The 14,951-nt window shown below is 38.0% G+C and overlaps 1 protein-coding gene across 38 annotated transcripts in view; it reads right to left on the bottom strand.

Annotated features, from left to right (window-relative positions):
- The window catches only part of LOC127498784 (receptor-type tyrosine-protein phosphatase mu-like), a 297,821-nt gene that overhangs the window by 11,083 nt on the left and 271,787 nt on the right, over positions 1-14,951 (bottom strand). For 26 of the 38 annotated variants that reach the window (XM_051868865.1, XM_051868527.1, XM_051868833.1 and 23 more), the window contains 7 exons: positions 11,650-11,747; positions 4,974-5,090; positions 4,480-4,634; positions 4,185-4,320; positions 2,270-2,419; positions 1,056-1,229; positions 697-828 (listed from right to left, as the gene is read on the bottom strand). The exons of 3 other annotated variants lie outside the window; for them this stretch is intronic. In XM_051868865.1, the coding sequence (XP_051724825.1) occupies positions 697-828; positions 1,056-1,229; positions 2,270-2,419; positions 4,185-4,320; positions 4,480-4,634; positions 4,974-5,090; positions 11,650-11,747 (962 nt within the window). The remainder of the gene's footprint in view (positions 1-696; positions 829-1,055; positions 1,230-2,269; positions 2,420-4,184; positions 4,321-4,479; positions 4,635-4,973; positions 5,091-11,649; positions 11,748-14,951) is intronic. 9 more of the 38 variants (XM_051868824.1, XM_051868590.1, XM_051868815.1 and 6 more) reach the window with 8 other exon arrangements.

Raw genomic sequence — 14,951 nt, 5'->3', positions numbered from 1 at the left:
TTGGTAAGTTTGATTCATTTCAAAGAATCAGTTCAAACTGTCTGTTTCAGTGATTCACTATATAATTGTTCATGTGTTATTTCATGTATCATGTTTATTATAAATATCTCTAGGTAAATACTAATGTATTGGTGCATATAAACGAGAACTATTGAATATAATTGCCCATTTTGCGATAAACAGTGTGAAAACATGCCTTGATTATTTGACGCTGTACTTCACTTCTCACACATGTTGAATCTCCTGGATTGTTTGTGTGAAATGTTCTGATCGCTCTTGAAGTCAATTAAGAGCAAATACAGGAAGATCATGAGACTGAGCTGTAGCTGATCCATATACGAGCGGTACGGTGTGTTTGCTGAGGGCTTTATGGGCTTCAGACTCTCTGTGCGCTTTGATCCGGGGCTGTTCTGACAGAGCCTGAGGCTTCCGTCCCTACAGACCCGCGCATGAATCTCAATCACTGTCTCAAACACAAACTTCCTCTGTGAACGGCCGCAGCGGGTCACTCGTCACCGTTCATTATTCATCTGTCTGTCAGAATACTTCTTCACGGCCCACGATCCCTCACTCCTCAACAGAGCCCGCCTTAAACCTGCTAAGACCCGCCTTAAAAACTCAACGACCAATCAGACGCTTTTGACACACATACTGGAATACAAGCTGCAATTTTATCATCCAAATCGTCAGACTCACCTGAGCGGGATCCACGTCGTTCAGCATGACGATAGACGTGCAGTGATAGTCCAGAACCAGCCTCCAGAAATCCTTCACCGTGTTCGGCAAAGGATGCTGGGTAACGATGAACGCGGACGGCTGCTTGTAGCTCTGATTGATGGACAGACAGAAAGAGAAACACAACAGAGATCAGAACACTATGAAGGGCGCAGCAGTGTCTAACATCATCTCGGCATGTCTTTAATTCAAATTTATTATATTTTTTCTATTAATTATATAAAGAATATTTACACTGTAAAAAATTATTCTTTCTCAGTATTTTTGTCATTTTCAGTACAAATATCTAAACATTCTTAAATCAAGATACATTGCCGTACATCCATGAGCGCGGCGTTGATGTAGTTGCTGCTCTCGCCGTCGATGGTGATGAGGAAGGGCAGGCAGCGGTCGGGAGGAAGGACGTCCATGCAGCGGTTCTTCTCATGGTTTCGCGGCAGCAGAGCGATGCTGCAGTCCTCCACGCGCAGCGTCGGCGTCACCATGTTCAGAGTCTGCCAACACACACACACACACACACACCCCTCTCAACAATTATCAACAATAATATTGCGGTTGATTTGATGTTGGCTTGAGAAAGCCTAGCCTGAAAGTTTGAAGTAGTTTTAACAGCTTTAAACGGGACCTATAATGCCCCTTTCACAAGATGTAATATAAGTCTCTGGTGTCCCCAGAATGTGTCTGTGAAGTTTCAGCTCAAAATACCCCACAGATCATTTATTATAGCTTGGCAAATTTGCCCCTATTTGGGTGTGAGAAAAAACACGCCGTTTTTGTGTGTGTCCCTTTAAATGCAAATGAGCTGCTGCTCCCGCCCCCTTTCCAGAAGAGGGCGGAGCTTTAACGGCTCGTGATTCGGTCGCTCAACAACAACAAAGCTGGAGAATCTCACGCAGCCAAAATGTCACAAGGGGAGCGAAATCAAAGCGGGTCATTTTTTCAAATGCTAGCAGAGAAAGGTTTGCCAAAACAAAGTTACTGGGTTGTCCTTTTTCAGGTTTTCTGGGTTGGTAGATGCACCAGGGACCCGATTATAGCACTTAAACACGTCCCCTTTAAGTCTGAAGCATTTAAATTTTAAGTTATATAGTTTTAGGTTTTAGTTTAGCAGTTTTGATGGATGGATGGATGGGAAAACCATAAGTCCAGTCAGTTTGAAAGGAAACCCACAGTAGAAACAGAGTTTGTTGTTTGAACAGAAAAATAAACCTGATATTATCTGCTTCCAATATTGGCCTAATCAAATAAATGGTGATAATTTATTTAAAAAACGTCCCGATACTGATACGGTTTCAGCATATTGCGATACGTGATATATTCACATCACACATTGAGACAAACACTCATATTTTACCCTTTTTTCACCAGAGTACTTTGTAAAATCAAATCAAAGCAGCTGAATCACAGTAATACACAAACTCTTTCATATCTTCAGCTCTGAAACTGATTACAAATAACGTCAGAGATGTGAAATTTTTTTTTTTTTTTTTTTTGCAAAAATATGACGAAGTTTTGAGTAAGATTCTTCTCTCACCCTGAACTCCTCTTTGATTGGACTGGAGTTGGTCTGAGGGTCCAATCGGTTCATGTCGTAGTAAACAGAGCGAAGCTGATTGGCTGGGATGGTGGTGTCGCCGCAGAGACACGCCTCCAAAATGGCATCATGGATAAAGACATACTGCTCCTGACAACGACAAGAAATGAGATCCAGTACGGCTAAAAACACAAGAGAAACCTTATCAGATCTGTAGAGAGTCTAGTTTGGGGGCTTTTAATCAACAAGGATGTACTAAATCAATCAAAAAGTGACAGTAAAGACATTTATAATGTTACAAAAGAGTCTATTTTGAACAAATGCTGTTCTTTAGAACACTGAATTCATCCTGAAAAATAGTTTCTTGAGCAGCAAATCATCATATTAGAATGATTTCTGAAGGATCATGTGACACTGAAGACTGGAGTAATGATGCTGAAAATTCAGCTTTGATCACAGGAATAAATTACACTTTACTATATATTCACATAGAAAACAGCTGATTTACATTTTAAAAATATTTCACTATTTTTCTGTATTTTTGATCAGCCTTGTTCAGCAGAAGAGACTTCCTACAACAACATTTAAACATCTTACTGACCCCAAACTCAGTGTATGTCATACGAAATATCGCTGTGTAATGAATCTGTTGGTTTCCTCCATCGCTGTGCTGGTTTCACGTCTCCCAACATCCTTCATCTGTTTTGTATTCATGGAATTTGTCAGCGTTGAAAATGCAGATGCCACTGTGATTGCACTCATTTGTTTCACGAGGGATTTGGACGGCGTGAGGCAGAAAGAACATCAAACTTTATTAGCGGCGAATCATCAAAGCATCTCAATATTGAAATCAGAAGCTTTCGCCCCAGCGACTCGAGCCGTTTGATGGAAATCACTGCTGAAGTGACATTTCCAAACCATCTTGGCCTGTCACCGTTGACTAGATTGTGAGGACGGGGTCAGCGCGTCTCTGATTAGGCATCTGCTGCGAACTTTGACCTTTGCGGCGGTGCGTCAGAATCCAGCCGCGCCTGAAAACGACGTGGTGCTCTAATGAGCGAACGCTCGCTCGTCTGTGTCGTCGCAAATTATCAGTGACAGTTCAAACGCGCGTGTAAAAAGGTAACAAGTGCCCGTAGGGTGACAAAGCGTGCCAAAACACCTGCGAGGGAAACACACACACGCCTCTGAAGGTCACTGAACTTAAGGAGGGTGAATCAGGCAAACATTAGTGCAGCGCTTCTCAAATACCAATCCAGACGTCATCTATGAAACATGCGGCCGTTAAACGTAATGATGCCGGAATTACAGTGAAACGGTGCAGCGAGTGAATCCAGATGGCGTGCGTTCAGGACACCGGAGAGATCTTCATCTGCAGCGACACATAAACCCGTCAGGAGCACCATAATCTGCTTTCCTTACTCAAACGCATTTACCGCTCTTACACGGGAGGCGCGTGATGTTGAGAGTGTTTATGAGATGCTAACAGGTTAAAATAGCAGCGGCGTGTTTGACATGCTGGAATCAGGAGGACTCGAGTGCATTCACAGCGCTTTAACGCTCTCGCATGAGGATTTTTCTGTTCTAAAAGCCTCTTTGTGCATTCATTTCTATTTATATCTCTGTTTTTTAGGCAAGACACTACAGGTGAATAGAATAAAACTGAACTACTAGTCTTTTGTCTCATTTTCCAGCACAAATATCTACTGGAGAAGCAACATAAAAGTCTTGTTTACTGAAAAATGTGTCAAAATTAAGTCATTTTGCTTATCAAGTACTAAACCTTAAATATGAATATTAAAATCATTAATAAGGATTAATATTTTGTAAATATAAATCAAATGCAACATACTGAACTGGTATTAACATCCGACAGGCTCAATGAGGCAAAGGTCAGAAGTCAAAGGTCAAATACCTCGGTCTGGACCATGTTGACCCTGCGCGATCGCAGCTCCCTCACGCAGTTGTAGATGTCGACCACGCCCTCCCGCTCCGCCATGTCCAGCATGATGTCAATCACGATGAAGCAGCCTGTTCGCCCCGCCCCCGCGCTGTGAGGCGACACAGATTGAGGTCAACAGAGATAACATAACATAACATAATATAATATAATATATAATTGTATAAAGCGCTATAGAAATCATTCCGAGGACATTCGGAACAGAATCTCTGAGTGTGTCATGTGACTGCAGATGGTGATGATGTCATACCTGCAGTGGACCACGATAGGTCCGGCGTTAGTGGGTGATTTGGCCTTGACCCTGCGTACGAAGCCCAGCAGACCCGTCGAGTGATACGGGACGCCGTGATCCGGCCAGCCGGTGAAATGGAACTGGCTGATCTCACGAATCTCATGAGCTCCTCGCTGCAGACGAGACAGAGACGCCGGCATCATTATTGTGTTAAATTCATGCGTCTCGTAATCTTGAATCAGAATAACATTTCTTCATCTCTTCTCTTCTCTGATGACGAGGGCGGGGCAACCTGTCACTCACATGAGATCCACCAATAGCAAACCACAACCATCCACTTAAAATCAAGCCCCGCCCTACATTTGTTCTTGTTTGCGAAGCGTTTCACTCAGATATACGGCACAATAGGGGAGAAAAGACGAGCGCAACTTCCCTTTCATGACGACTTTAAGAGTTTGAGTTTGCTCTATTAAACAGCCTCAGTCAGCAGGAGTGTGAAGAGCGTTACTCACCTTCTCCACCGCAAACGTTCTGATCACGTATTCGGACAGAAGCTGCGTTTCGATCAGCGTCACCTTGATGTCTCGGTAGATCTCGGTGTCGTCCGGCCAGTATTTACAGCATTTCACCTGTAAACAGACACAAAAACAGACTGTAACCAGAGCTCAGGTGTGAACAGGTGCACAGGTTTGAGTCCGGCTCGCAACCTGATGAAGCCACTGTAACCCCGTTTTTAGTTATTTAAACATTTAAAGTGTTTTTACAAACAAGTTTTGTCAGTAGAATAATTAAATTAAAATAAGTAAAATTAAAATATGTGACCAAATATGCTACTAGTTACAATAAATTATTTGGAACTTCCTTAATAATAAATAAAATAAAATAAATTAAATAATAAAATAATAAAATAAAATAAAGTAAAAATTTAAAAATAATCATTAAAATTAAAATGAAATAAAATTAAATTAAAAATAAAATTATTAAAATAAAATAAAATAAAGGCCAGTTATGTATTTTTATACCTTTAATTAATGTGAGTTCACACACCTTACTCATTATTTTTAAAAAGTAATATTTATAAACAAGTTTTTTGTTTTGTTTTTACAAACAGGTTTTGTCAGTAGAATAATTAAATGAAAATAATTTAAATATGTGACCAAACATGCTACAGTAGTCGGCCATCTGATATTAGTTACAATAAATTATTTGGTACTTTCTTAAAAGACTTTTACTAAACTAAACTAAACTAAACTAAAATAAAATAAAATAAAATAAAATAAAAGCTAGTTACACATTTTTACACTTTTAATTAATTAATGTGTGTTCTCACACCTAAATCATTATTCTTGATATTAGCCATAAAATAGTGCATAATAAATAAAAAAATAAAGATGAAAAAAATCGAAGCTATAGATAGATTGAGGAAAAGTTGATAAAAAGAGAAAAAAGGACAAGAAGAGAAAGTGCAGTGAAATGAAAAGATATTAGATTTCTACACTCTCTGAAGAACATGTGAATGATGCACAAGTGATCATGTGGAGTCGGTTTACGCTCGAATCCTCAGAAACACTTGAGCGAAGCCTGTCATGTCTGACCTTTCGTCTGAAACGGTGCAGTGCGATCGCGCTCGGTTTCAAATGTCACCTGATCACATTAAATTAAACCTTAACCAGAGGTGTAGCGTCCGCGGCGTCGTGATTAACAGATGTATTGATCCAGAACTCTGGCTCCAGATCAATATGCTGTGGATGAAGGAATGATGGGATCGTCCTCCGTACGGCACTAATTTGAACAGCATTAGCTCTGATTGATTCGATTTCTGAAACTATAAGCAGCTGAACGCAGAAGCGCATCACGTAAATCGTGTCTGACCCGAAGTCACTCGTCCCAGCACTTCTGTAACCATAGCAACACAGGTATCTGCAGTAAAACCAGGGTAACCACAGGTAAACGGATATTAATAGGTTCGTATGTTTCTGAGAAACACTTACAGCATTTGCAACAAACAGTTTCATCTAATAACTCTAAAATGTCAAGTGAGAAATTAGAAATTTTTGCACCTTTAATTAATGTGAGCTCATTATTTTTTTAAAAGTTTTTTTTATATATATATGTGACTAAAAATGCTACAGTAGATATTACTTGATACTAGATACAGTGAATTATTTTTTGCTTTCTTAAAAGTCTTAAAATAAAATAAAATAAAATAAGTACAATAATTAAATTTAAATAATTTAAATTAAAATATGTGATTAATAATGCTACAGTAGATACTAGTTAAAGTTAATTATTTGGTACTTCCTAAAATAATAAAAAATAAAATAATAAAATAAAATAAAATAAAATAATAAAAAGTAGAATAATTAAATTAAAATAATTAAAATTAAAATATGTGACTAAAAATGCTACAGTAGATAGTTACTTGAAACTAGTTACAATTAATTATTTGGTGCTTACTAAAATAAAATAAAATAAAATAAAATAAAATAAAATAAAATAAAATAAAATAAAATAAAATAAAATAGATTAAAATAAAATAAAAGATAAAAAATAAATAAATAAAAAATAAAATAAATAACATAATAAAATAAATTAATAATATAATATAAAATAATAAATAAATTAAAATAAATAAAATTAAAATATGTGACTAAAATTGCTACAGTAGTAGAACGTTTGATACTAATTACAGTGAATTATTTGGTGCTTCCTAAAATAAAATAAAATAAAATAAAATAAAAAATAAATAAAATAAAATAAAATAAAATAAAATAAAATTAAAATAATAAAATAAAATAAATACAAATAATTAAAATTAAAATATGTGACTAAAATTGCTACAGTAGTAGGACATTTGATACTAGTTACAGTGAATTATTCCATTAAATAAAATAATAAAATAAAATAAATAATAAAATAAAATAAAATAAATAATAGTTTTGAATAGTTACTTAATGCTTCTCATTAATTCTTACTAATAATTATTTAATGCTTCTCATTAAATCATTAAACTCCAAACCAACTCAGCTGGACGATGACATCACTGTTTTCTGCAGAGCTGCTTTATAGCCGAATTGAACTTAATTTTTATAATTAATGTACTTTACACAGTTATTGAACCGAAATGAATCAACACTGAACTGATTTCAACTGAATAATGACTGTTTATGGTCTTTTAGAGCTGCTTTACAGTAAAGCTGAATTCTGTTTGAATCACTGAATCATTATTTTCTGTTTATCACTGTAAAGCTGCTTTGAATCAATCTGTATTGTATAAAAAGCACTATAGAAATAAAGCTGACTTGACATCCCTATAGTCAATAAACCTGCACGCACTTCATTAATGTCTGTCAACCAATCAGAATGAAGGATTCAACCTATAAAGTCTTTTACTGCATAAAGCAGGAGTGTCTGATGGGTTTCCTCGTCTCCTGACAACTGTCGAATCTCTCAGGGATGTAATTCACACATTAATGTTCTCATTCACACATTACACACAGCTAAATGAGTTCTGCACTTCCAGATGTGACATCGATACCCGACCTAGCACCTCACAGAGCGACCGGACCGGATCAGAACATGCCTGGAATGATCTTCAGCGTTAACTCCATTAGAGTTCTCATGCAGCGCTTGAAACAAAACCTCATTATGTGGCAATATAATCCAGTCAGCAGAGTATTTCAGTATTACAGCACCAGCACTAATAACTCTCACACCGAAAATTGTTGCGTTCCAATCCAATACACGAATAAACATAAGCACAACATATATGACAACATGATTACAAAATTCACTTTGCAGTATATGACAACTAGCACAACACCGGCGCGCCGCCGGAGAGAGAGAGAGAGCGCGCGGAAAACACTGGGAATTGTGACACTTCTGAGAGATACATTGAGTGCGGAAATTCAATTTTCTCCACCATCATTAGAGTGGGAATGTGATTGGAGAAACGAGAGTCTCCCGCTGAGACGCTCCTCCACAATGACTCCATCTGCAGCTCCTCTGGGTTTATATGACGGAAAAACCATCATATTATTTCAGCAATTATAGGACGGATTCTGTTTGTCTGCATGTGTTGGTCTTAATGGTGTTACTTGCATGCTCTAAAACGAATGATCACATTAAAATATAGGAAAAAAAAAATATCTGTATCAGTACAAACTTTGAAAGCTGACTTTTATAAACTTATAATCTCAAGGTTATGCAGCATTAAGCATTAATACATTAGAGTTTGAAAGCTAGACAGATAGACTACCATTCAAAAGTTTGGGGTCAGTACGATTTTTTTTAAACAAATTAATACTTTTATTGATCAAGGCGCATTAAATTGACCAAAGCGACAGTAAAGACATTTATAATGTTACAAAAGTGACACTGAAGACTGGAGTAATGATGCTGATACACAGACAGACAGATAGACAGACAGATAAAATGATATCTAGACAAACAAACAGGCAGGCGGAGTTTTATCAGTATTTAGCTTGAGAAAACTGCGTGAGAACCAGGATTTGATCCCATCTAAACAGTCCAAGAGTGAAGAAGAAGAGTAGAATTAGGTTTGGAGGACAAACAGAGCTGAGTGTCATCCACATTAATACCAAATTTCCTAAAAAATATGACCAAGATGATAAATAAAAGAGGGCCCAAGACAGAGCCTTGAGGAACACCGGTGGTAACAAATTAGGAATATGATCTGAAATTTTTAAGTTGGACAAATTGAGTGCGACCGGAGATTTAAGATCTAAACCAAGTGAGAGGGACACTAGTACCAATAGAGATTAATCTATCTAAAAGAATTTGATGAGAAATGGTAAACTGAGAAGTTAGTGGAAATGATGGATTTATCAATAGTAAGTGAAAAGCTGTAGAATTTCGCCAAATTGGATTTAGTGCCAACAAGAAGAACGTCAGTTTTATTAGTGTTTAGCTTGAGAAAATTGCATGAGAACCAGGATTTGATCTCATCTAAACAGTCTAAGAGTGAAGAAGAAGAGTAGAATTAGGTTTGGAGGACAAACAGAGCTGAGTGTCATCCACATAGCAGTGGAAATTAATACCAAATTTCCTAAAAATATGACCAAGATGATAAATAAAAGAGGGCCCAAGACAGAGCCTTGAGGAACACCAGTGGTAACAGATGAGGAATATGATCTGAAATTTATAAATTGGACAAATTAAGTGCGACCAGAGAAATAGGATCTAAACCAAGTGAGAGGGACACTAGTACCAATAGAGATTAATCTATCTAAAAGAATTTGATGAGAAATGGTATCGTAGGCGGCATTTAGATCAGGCAAGATAAGTATAGATAAGAGTCCAGAATCAGCTGCTATCAACAGATCATTGGTAACTTTTACCATGGCAGTCTCTGTACTATGTAATGGACTGAAATTGTTCAAATAGATTGTTTTTTAGAAGGTGAGCATGGACCTGAGCTGCAACAATCTTTTCCAATATTTTTGAAAAAAAAAATGGTATATTAGAAATTGGGCAAAAGTTGGGGTCAACACCAGATTTCTTAAGCCTTGGAGTTATTACAGCAGTCTTGAGATGAAGGAACAACACCTGAGGTGAGAGAGAAATGTATAATATCTGTTATTAGACAAGATAATGAAGGTAAACTGGCTTTGACCACGGGACAGGTGGAAGACTTGGATTGTCGAATAAGGCCAGATATTTCATCAACGTTCAGAAGTTCAAAACTATAAAGTTCACTGTGTTTTGTCTCCAGCAAAACAAACCTGCTCTCTCTCTCTCTCTGCCCTGTAGCATTCATCTAATCTGCCACAAATCTCCCAGAATGCCTGAGTTCAGTGTGGACGCAGATGGGCGTCAGTGGAACGCAGCGGTGGGTTTATGGGTCTCCGTGGGGAAGCCCGCCACTCGCGCCCACATTAGATCAGCATCATGTAACAGACGGCCCGCGGCACCACACATCTGCACATCTGCAGCGCTGGACCAGAGGAGATCTGAGACTGCTCACATCCTCCATTCATCTGTTCTGATCAGTCAACCATTATAATGAACTAGAACGCTTTACGCAAGAATTAATTATTATGATTAGCAAATGTATTGATTTTATTCCGGTTTATAATATGTGATTTTAGATGCTCTTCCAATGTTTGAGCATTTGATATTTTAAGAGCAAAACTCTACTGTGAATGAGAGAGCTGTGAAAGGTCATAATGAAGTTTGTTCAGTCTTAATGCATCCAGTTCTACTTTTAAACATGTTGAACTTTAACAATAATTAAATTAATTGGACTGTTAATGACTATAAATTAATAAGCTGATTTAGAAGGTCTTTCTCTATAAACTAGATTCTGTTTTCAATGTTGAAATGGGTAAATGCATTGACAGCATTACATAAATGTTTTATTATTTATTGGATGGATATGTATTTGTTCAGATAGATAGACAGACAGACAGGTGGCGTTTTCTCAGAATTTCACTTGAGAAAATTGCACAGGATCTGATCTCATCTAAACAGTCCAAAAGTGAAGAAGAAGAGTAGAGTTAGGTTTGGAGGACAATCAGAGCGTCATCCGCATAGCAGTGGAAATTAATACCAAATTTCCTAAAAATATGACCAAGATAATAAATAAAAGAGGGCCCAAGACAGAGCCTTGAGGAACACCAGTGTTCCTTGAGGAATATGATCTGAAAATTTTAAATTGGATAGATAGATAGATAGATAGATATGATAAGAAAACTCTAGAATGAAAGCAGTTCTTCAGCAGTGCCTATTAAATGTCTCGTATTCATATATAAGCCACAGTTCTATTATTACAGTCACATGATATCGACTGCAGCATTTCTCTGTCTGTCTGTCTGTAGATACGGGGGTTTGTGCCATTTCACGGCTGTCTGATAATGAGCTCCATTGATTAGTTTCTGGCCAGTTCACATTGATGAAGCCCAGAATGCGTCATTTACTCAGCAAGTGATCCTCAGGGAGTCGATCTCACACACTCATCTGAACTTCAGACACGGACGGAGGAAGGAAACACATTCACACCAGCCGATGAACACACACACACACTTACTTCACCCCAAAAAATCTGGCCCCCCCACCCTCAAAAAATCTGTAAAGGGAAGTTGTACTGATTTGAGATGCAGGTGTTCGTAACACACAAGAGCACAGAAGCACATGGTCATCACGACATCATCACCGTTCCACACTCACCCTGCCAACTTCCACCAGGTTGGTCACCATGACGATGGTTGCCGTGTTTTCCTGCCACACCATCCTCCAGAAGTCAATGACGGTCTCCTGCATCGGTCCTGCAGAGAAAACACACACACATCAGACCTTCATTGTGTTCAGCATAATTGAACACGGATGGGAGTTATTCCATTATGGAACCAATTAATCTGAATTAATATTGTGTTTAATCAATTGTCGACTCTAAAAAGAAAATTACTTGAATGATTAAAAGTGTTGTAATGTGAGCAGCTGGAGGAACGTTCTGCTCTTACACAAAATCACCATCAAACAAACACAGAACTCTTCTAAATGCTTCAACTTCCAAAATAAGTGTATTTTGTAGTGTATATTGCCATACATATAACACTGAAAAATATTCATTTATTATATCCATGACAAGCTTCATGGAACCCAAATATGAAGATAAGAGCAGAAAAGAGCGACACTGGTTCTTGTTCACATTCAGGCTGTACAAGTGTCTCCATGTTCAGCAGTTTGAAATGGTAACCGCGTGTTTCTCAGCATCTCAAATGTCTTCACTCGCTCCCACTCCGCCTGCCCACGAGCCTCAGGGGATGATGGGAATGATCGGAGGCGAGCAGGACATCTGCTGAGTGGGTTTGTAATGCCACACCGCAGCCTGTCAGAAACACACGCGCTCGTCTTCAACATTTATGCATGATAAAACACACCAAACGTCCAGCGTCTGCATGACACGTCTGTGTTTCAGAGCAGTGAATGATCTCGGACAGAACCAGAGAGACGGAGAACCGCTGGAGGAACGTCTGAGCCGACTGAGGACAGCGCCACCTACTGATCAACATCTCAAATATTGCTATTGTTAACAATGTTTAGATGTTTGTGCTGGAAAACAAGACAGAAATGCTGAGGGGTTTTTGCAGTGTAAAACAAGACCTGATATTATCAGATTGTAATATTGGTCAGATCAGACTGATGATAATGACTAAAAATACTAATATTAAAGCAGCAGGGAGCTTCTCTCTCCATCCAGCTGAGAGACTTTTACAAAGAACACCCTCATAATGACACACAGCAAACGCTCCGAGCTCAAAGTCGAGAGTTCCCAACGTGCACCTGGTGCTTCATTCCCAGAATATCTTTAACTGCAAATTTCCAGGAAAAACAAATGTGCTACTAAAACTTATTGGAGAAGTTTCAGCAAAAAAGAGAGAAAAAAAAAACAAGAGAAAACTTTATGCTGAAGTGTGAAGATTCTGCCAAAAAGGGGGAAAAACTGCACACACATCCCGTATCACAAACTTCAGCTGTCAAGAGATGCTGACAGTCATTTCTGGAAACACACCATTTTTCATCTGATGTGTGTGTGTGTGTGTGTGTGTGAGTGTGTGTGTGTGTTGCTGAATTCTCCTACAACCAGCATAATATAAAACCCACTGATAGACACAAAGTCTCTGTGTGCTCATTAATATTACATGGTAGTGACACACACACACACACACACACACACACACACACACACACAGCAGCGCCGCTCACCTGCTTTAACTATAACACAACTAGAACCAGTCAAAACATCAAGTGGAAATTAGAGAAAGAAAAAGGGAGTCAGTGCTCAACCTGCCCTGATCGTCAGGGTGTTCTTATGTGGTTGTTAAGGTGTTCTGGATGGTTGCTAGGTGGTTACTAGGGCATTGGTAGTGAGCCTGATCACTTAGTAAAATACCAAACATGGTTTGAGGAACAAACTGGAGCACAAACACTGCAATAAACTCTGTTCTTCCTCAGTGTTTCTGTCTTGTTTTCCAGCACAAATATCTAAACATTCTTAAATCAAGATACATTTACTGGAGAAGAGAAATGACTGAAGATATTAAGACTTGTTTACTGAAATTAAGTGCATTTTTGCTTTAAGCAAGAACAAATATCTGCCAATGGAGTCAGAAAAATAAACTTTATTCAAAAGGGGAAACAAGATTACATGTTTGTTTTTAATCACAAACTCACTTCATTTTGACCCATTTTTCATTAAACACCACTTAATATCTTCAATTATTTCTCTTCTCCAGTAAATGTATCTTGATTTAAGAATGTTTAGATATTTTTACTGGAAAACAAGACAAATATACCGAGTAGGAAATTAATTTTTTGCACATGACTATCAGCACTAGTATAGCGAAGACTGATTTAGGGAAAGTTACTGTTGATTTACTAATTTTTTCTGTTTTTTTCTACATTGATCTAATGACTGTGAGCTCAAGCTGCTGTTGAGAGTCCAGAGCTGCACTTACTGCCAGAGAGTGTGTGTGCCAGAGTGTGTGTGTGAGTGTGTGTGTGTGTGTGTGTGAGAGAGAGATGTTCTCTGCTGAGACTTGGAGATGCAGCTGTCAGTCCAGTTGAGCTTCACACACACACACACACACACACACACACACACCAAATCTTATTAAAGTCTTAGTTCACCCAAAACAATTTACTCTAAGAACTTCTAAGAAACGTTTATGTTGTATTTTGTTCTTTTGTTGATTTTCATGCAGATTACTAGTTAATTAAAGAGGTCATGAATTGAGAAATCAACTTTTGATATATAAGAGGTCATCGTACTATAAGAATATCCTGTAAGTTTCAGAACTGAAATCTTCCTTGTTAGTCCAATAAAAGCTTTTATTGACACCAGACCCATTGAACGACTGATCCTGTCATAGATAGGTGAAACTCCGCCTCCGCAGAAGAAATCAACGCCTACTTCATCATTGCAGCATTAGCCCCGCCCACTGGTGTGTTAGTGAGATGAGGAGGAGAGAAAAGCGATACAGGACTAAAATAACATTACCTTTCAAAGGATCCTAATGCAGGAATATGGTTATTTATTTTCAACAATGTGAATGTCTCAGTTGAGCTTTATTTATTTGTATTCGGTACATTTCACTGTGGATTCTTTGCTAAATCAATCGCATTTCGGCATTATCAGACTTTTACGATATGGACTCGACAGTAATGCAACAACATGTCAGTAACTGTGTTCATTCTGATGCCTGATCTGATATTAATGATTCATGTACAGTCAGATGATCTTTGTCTGTGTGTCAGTAAATCAAACCAGTGACTAAACGTTCAACTTCACGCTGTTTCTCTTAGTAGGACAAAAATAATCTGTTATTTAAACTGTGATTAAATTATATATAGAAAGCGATCAAAGAACGCTCCCTTTGCAGTCGCTGGAGCTGTCAATCAAACAGCGTGAGTTTATCAGTGACTGAGTTCTGGACTCGCACCAAAACTCCTGTTTTATTCAACAAATC

Source organism: Ctenopharyngodon idella, chromosome 2 (genome assembly GCF_019924925.1).
Source record: "Ctenopharyngodon idella isolate HZGC_01 chromosome 2, HZGC01, whole genome shotgun sequence".
Lineage (NCBI taxonomy): Eukaryota > Metazoa > Chordata > Actinopteri > Cypriniformes > Xenocyprididae > Ctenopharyngodon > Ctenopharyngodon idella.
The sequence above is the reverse complement of the archived record's forward strand: the minus strand, read 5'-3'. Positions and strand labels throughout refer to the sequence as shown.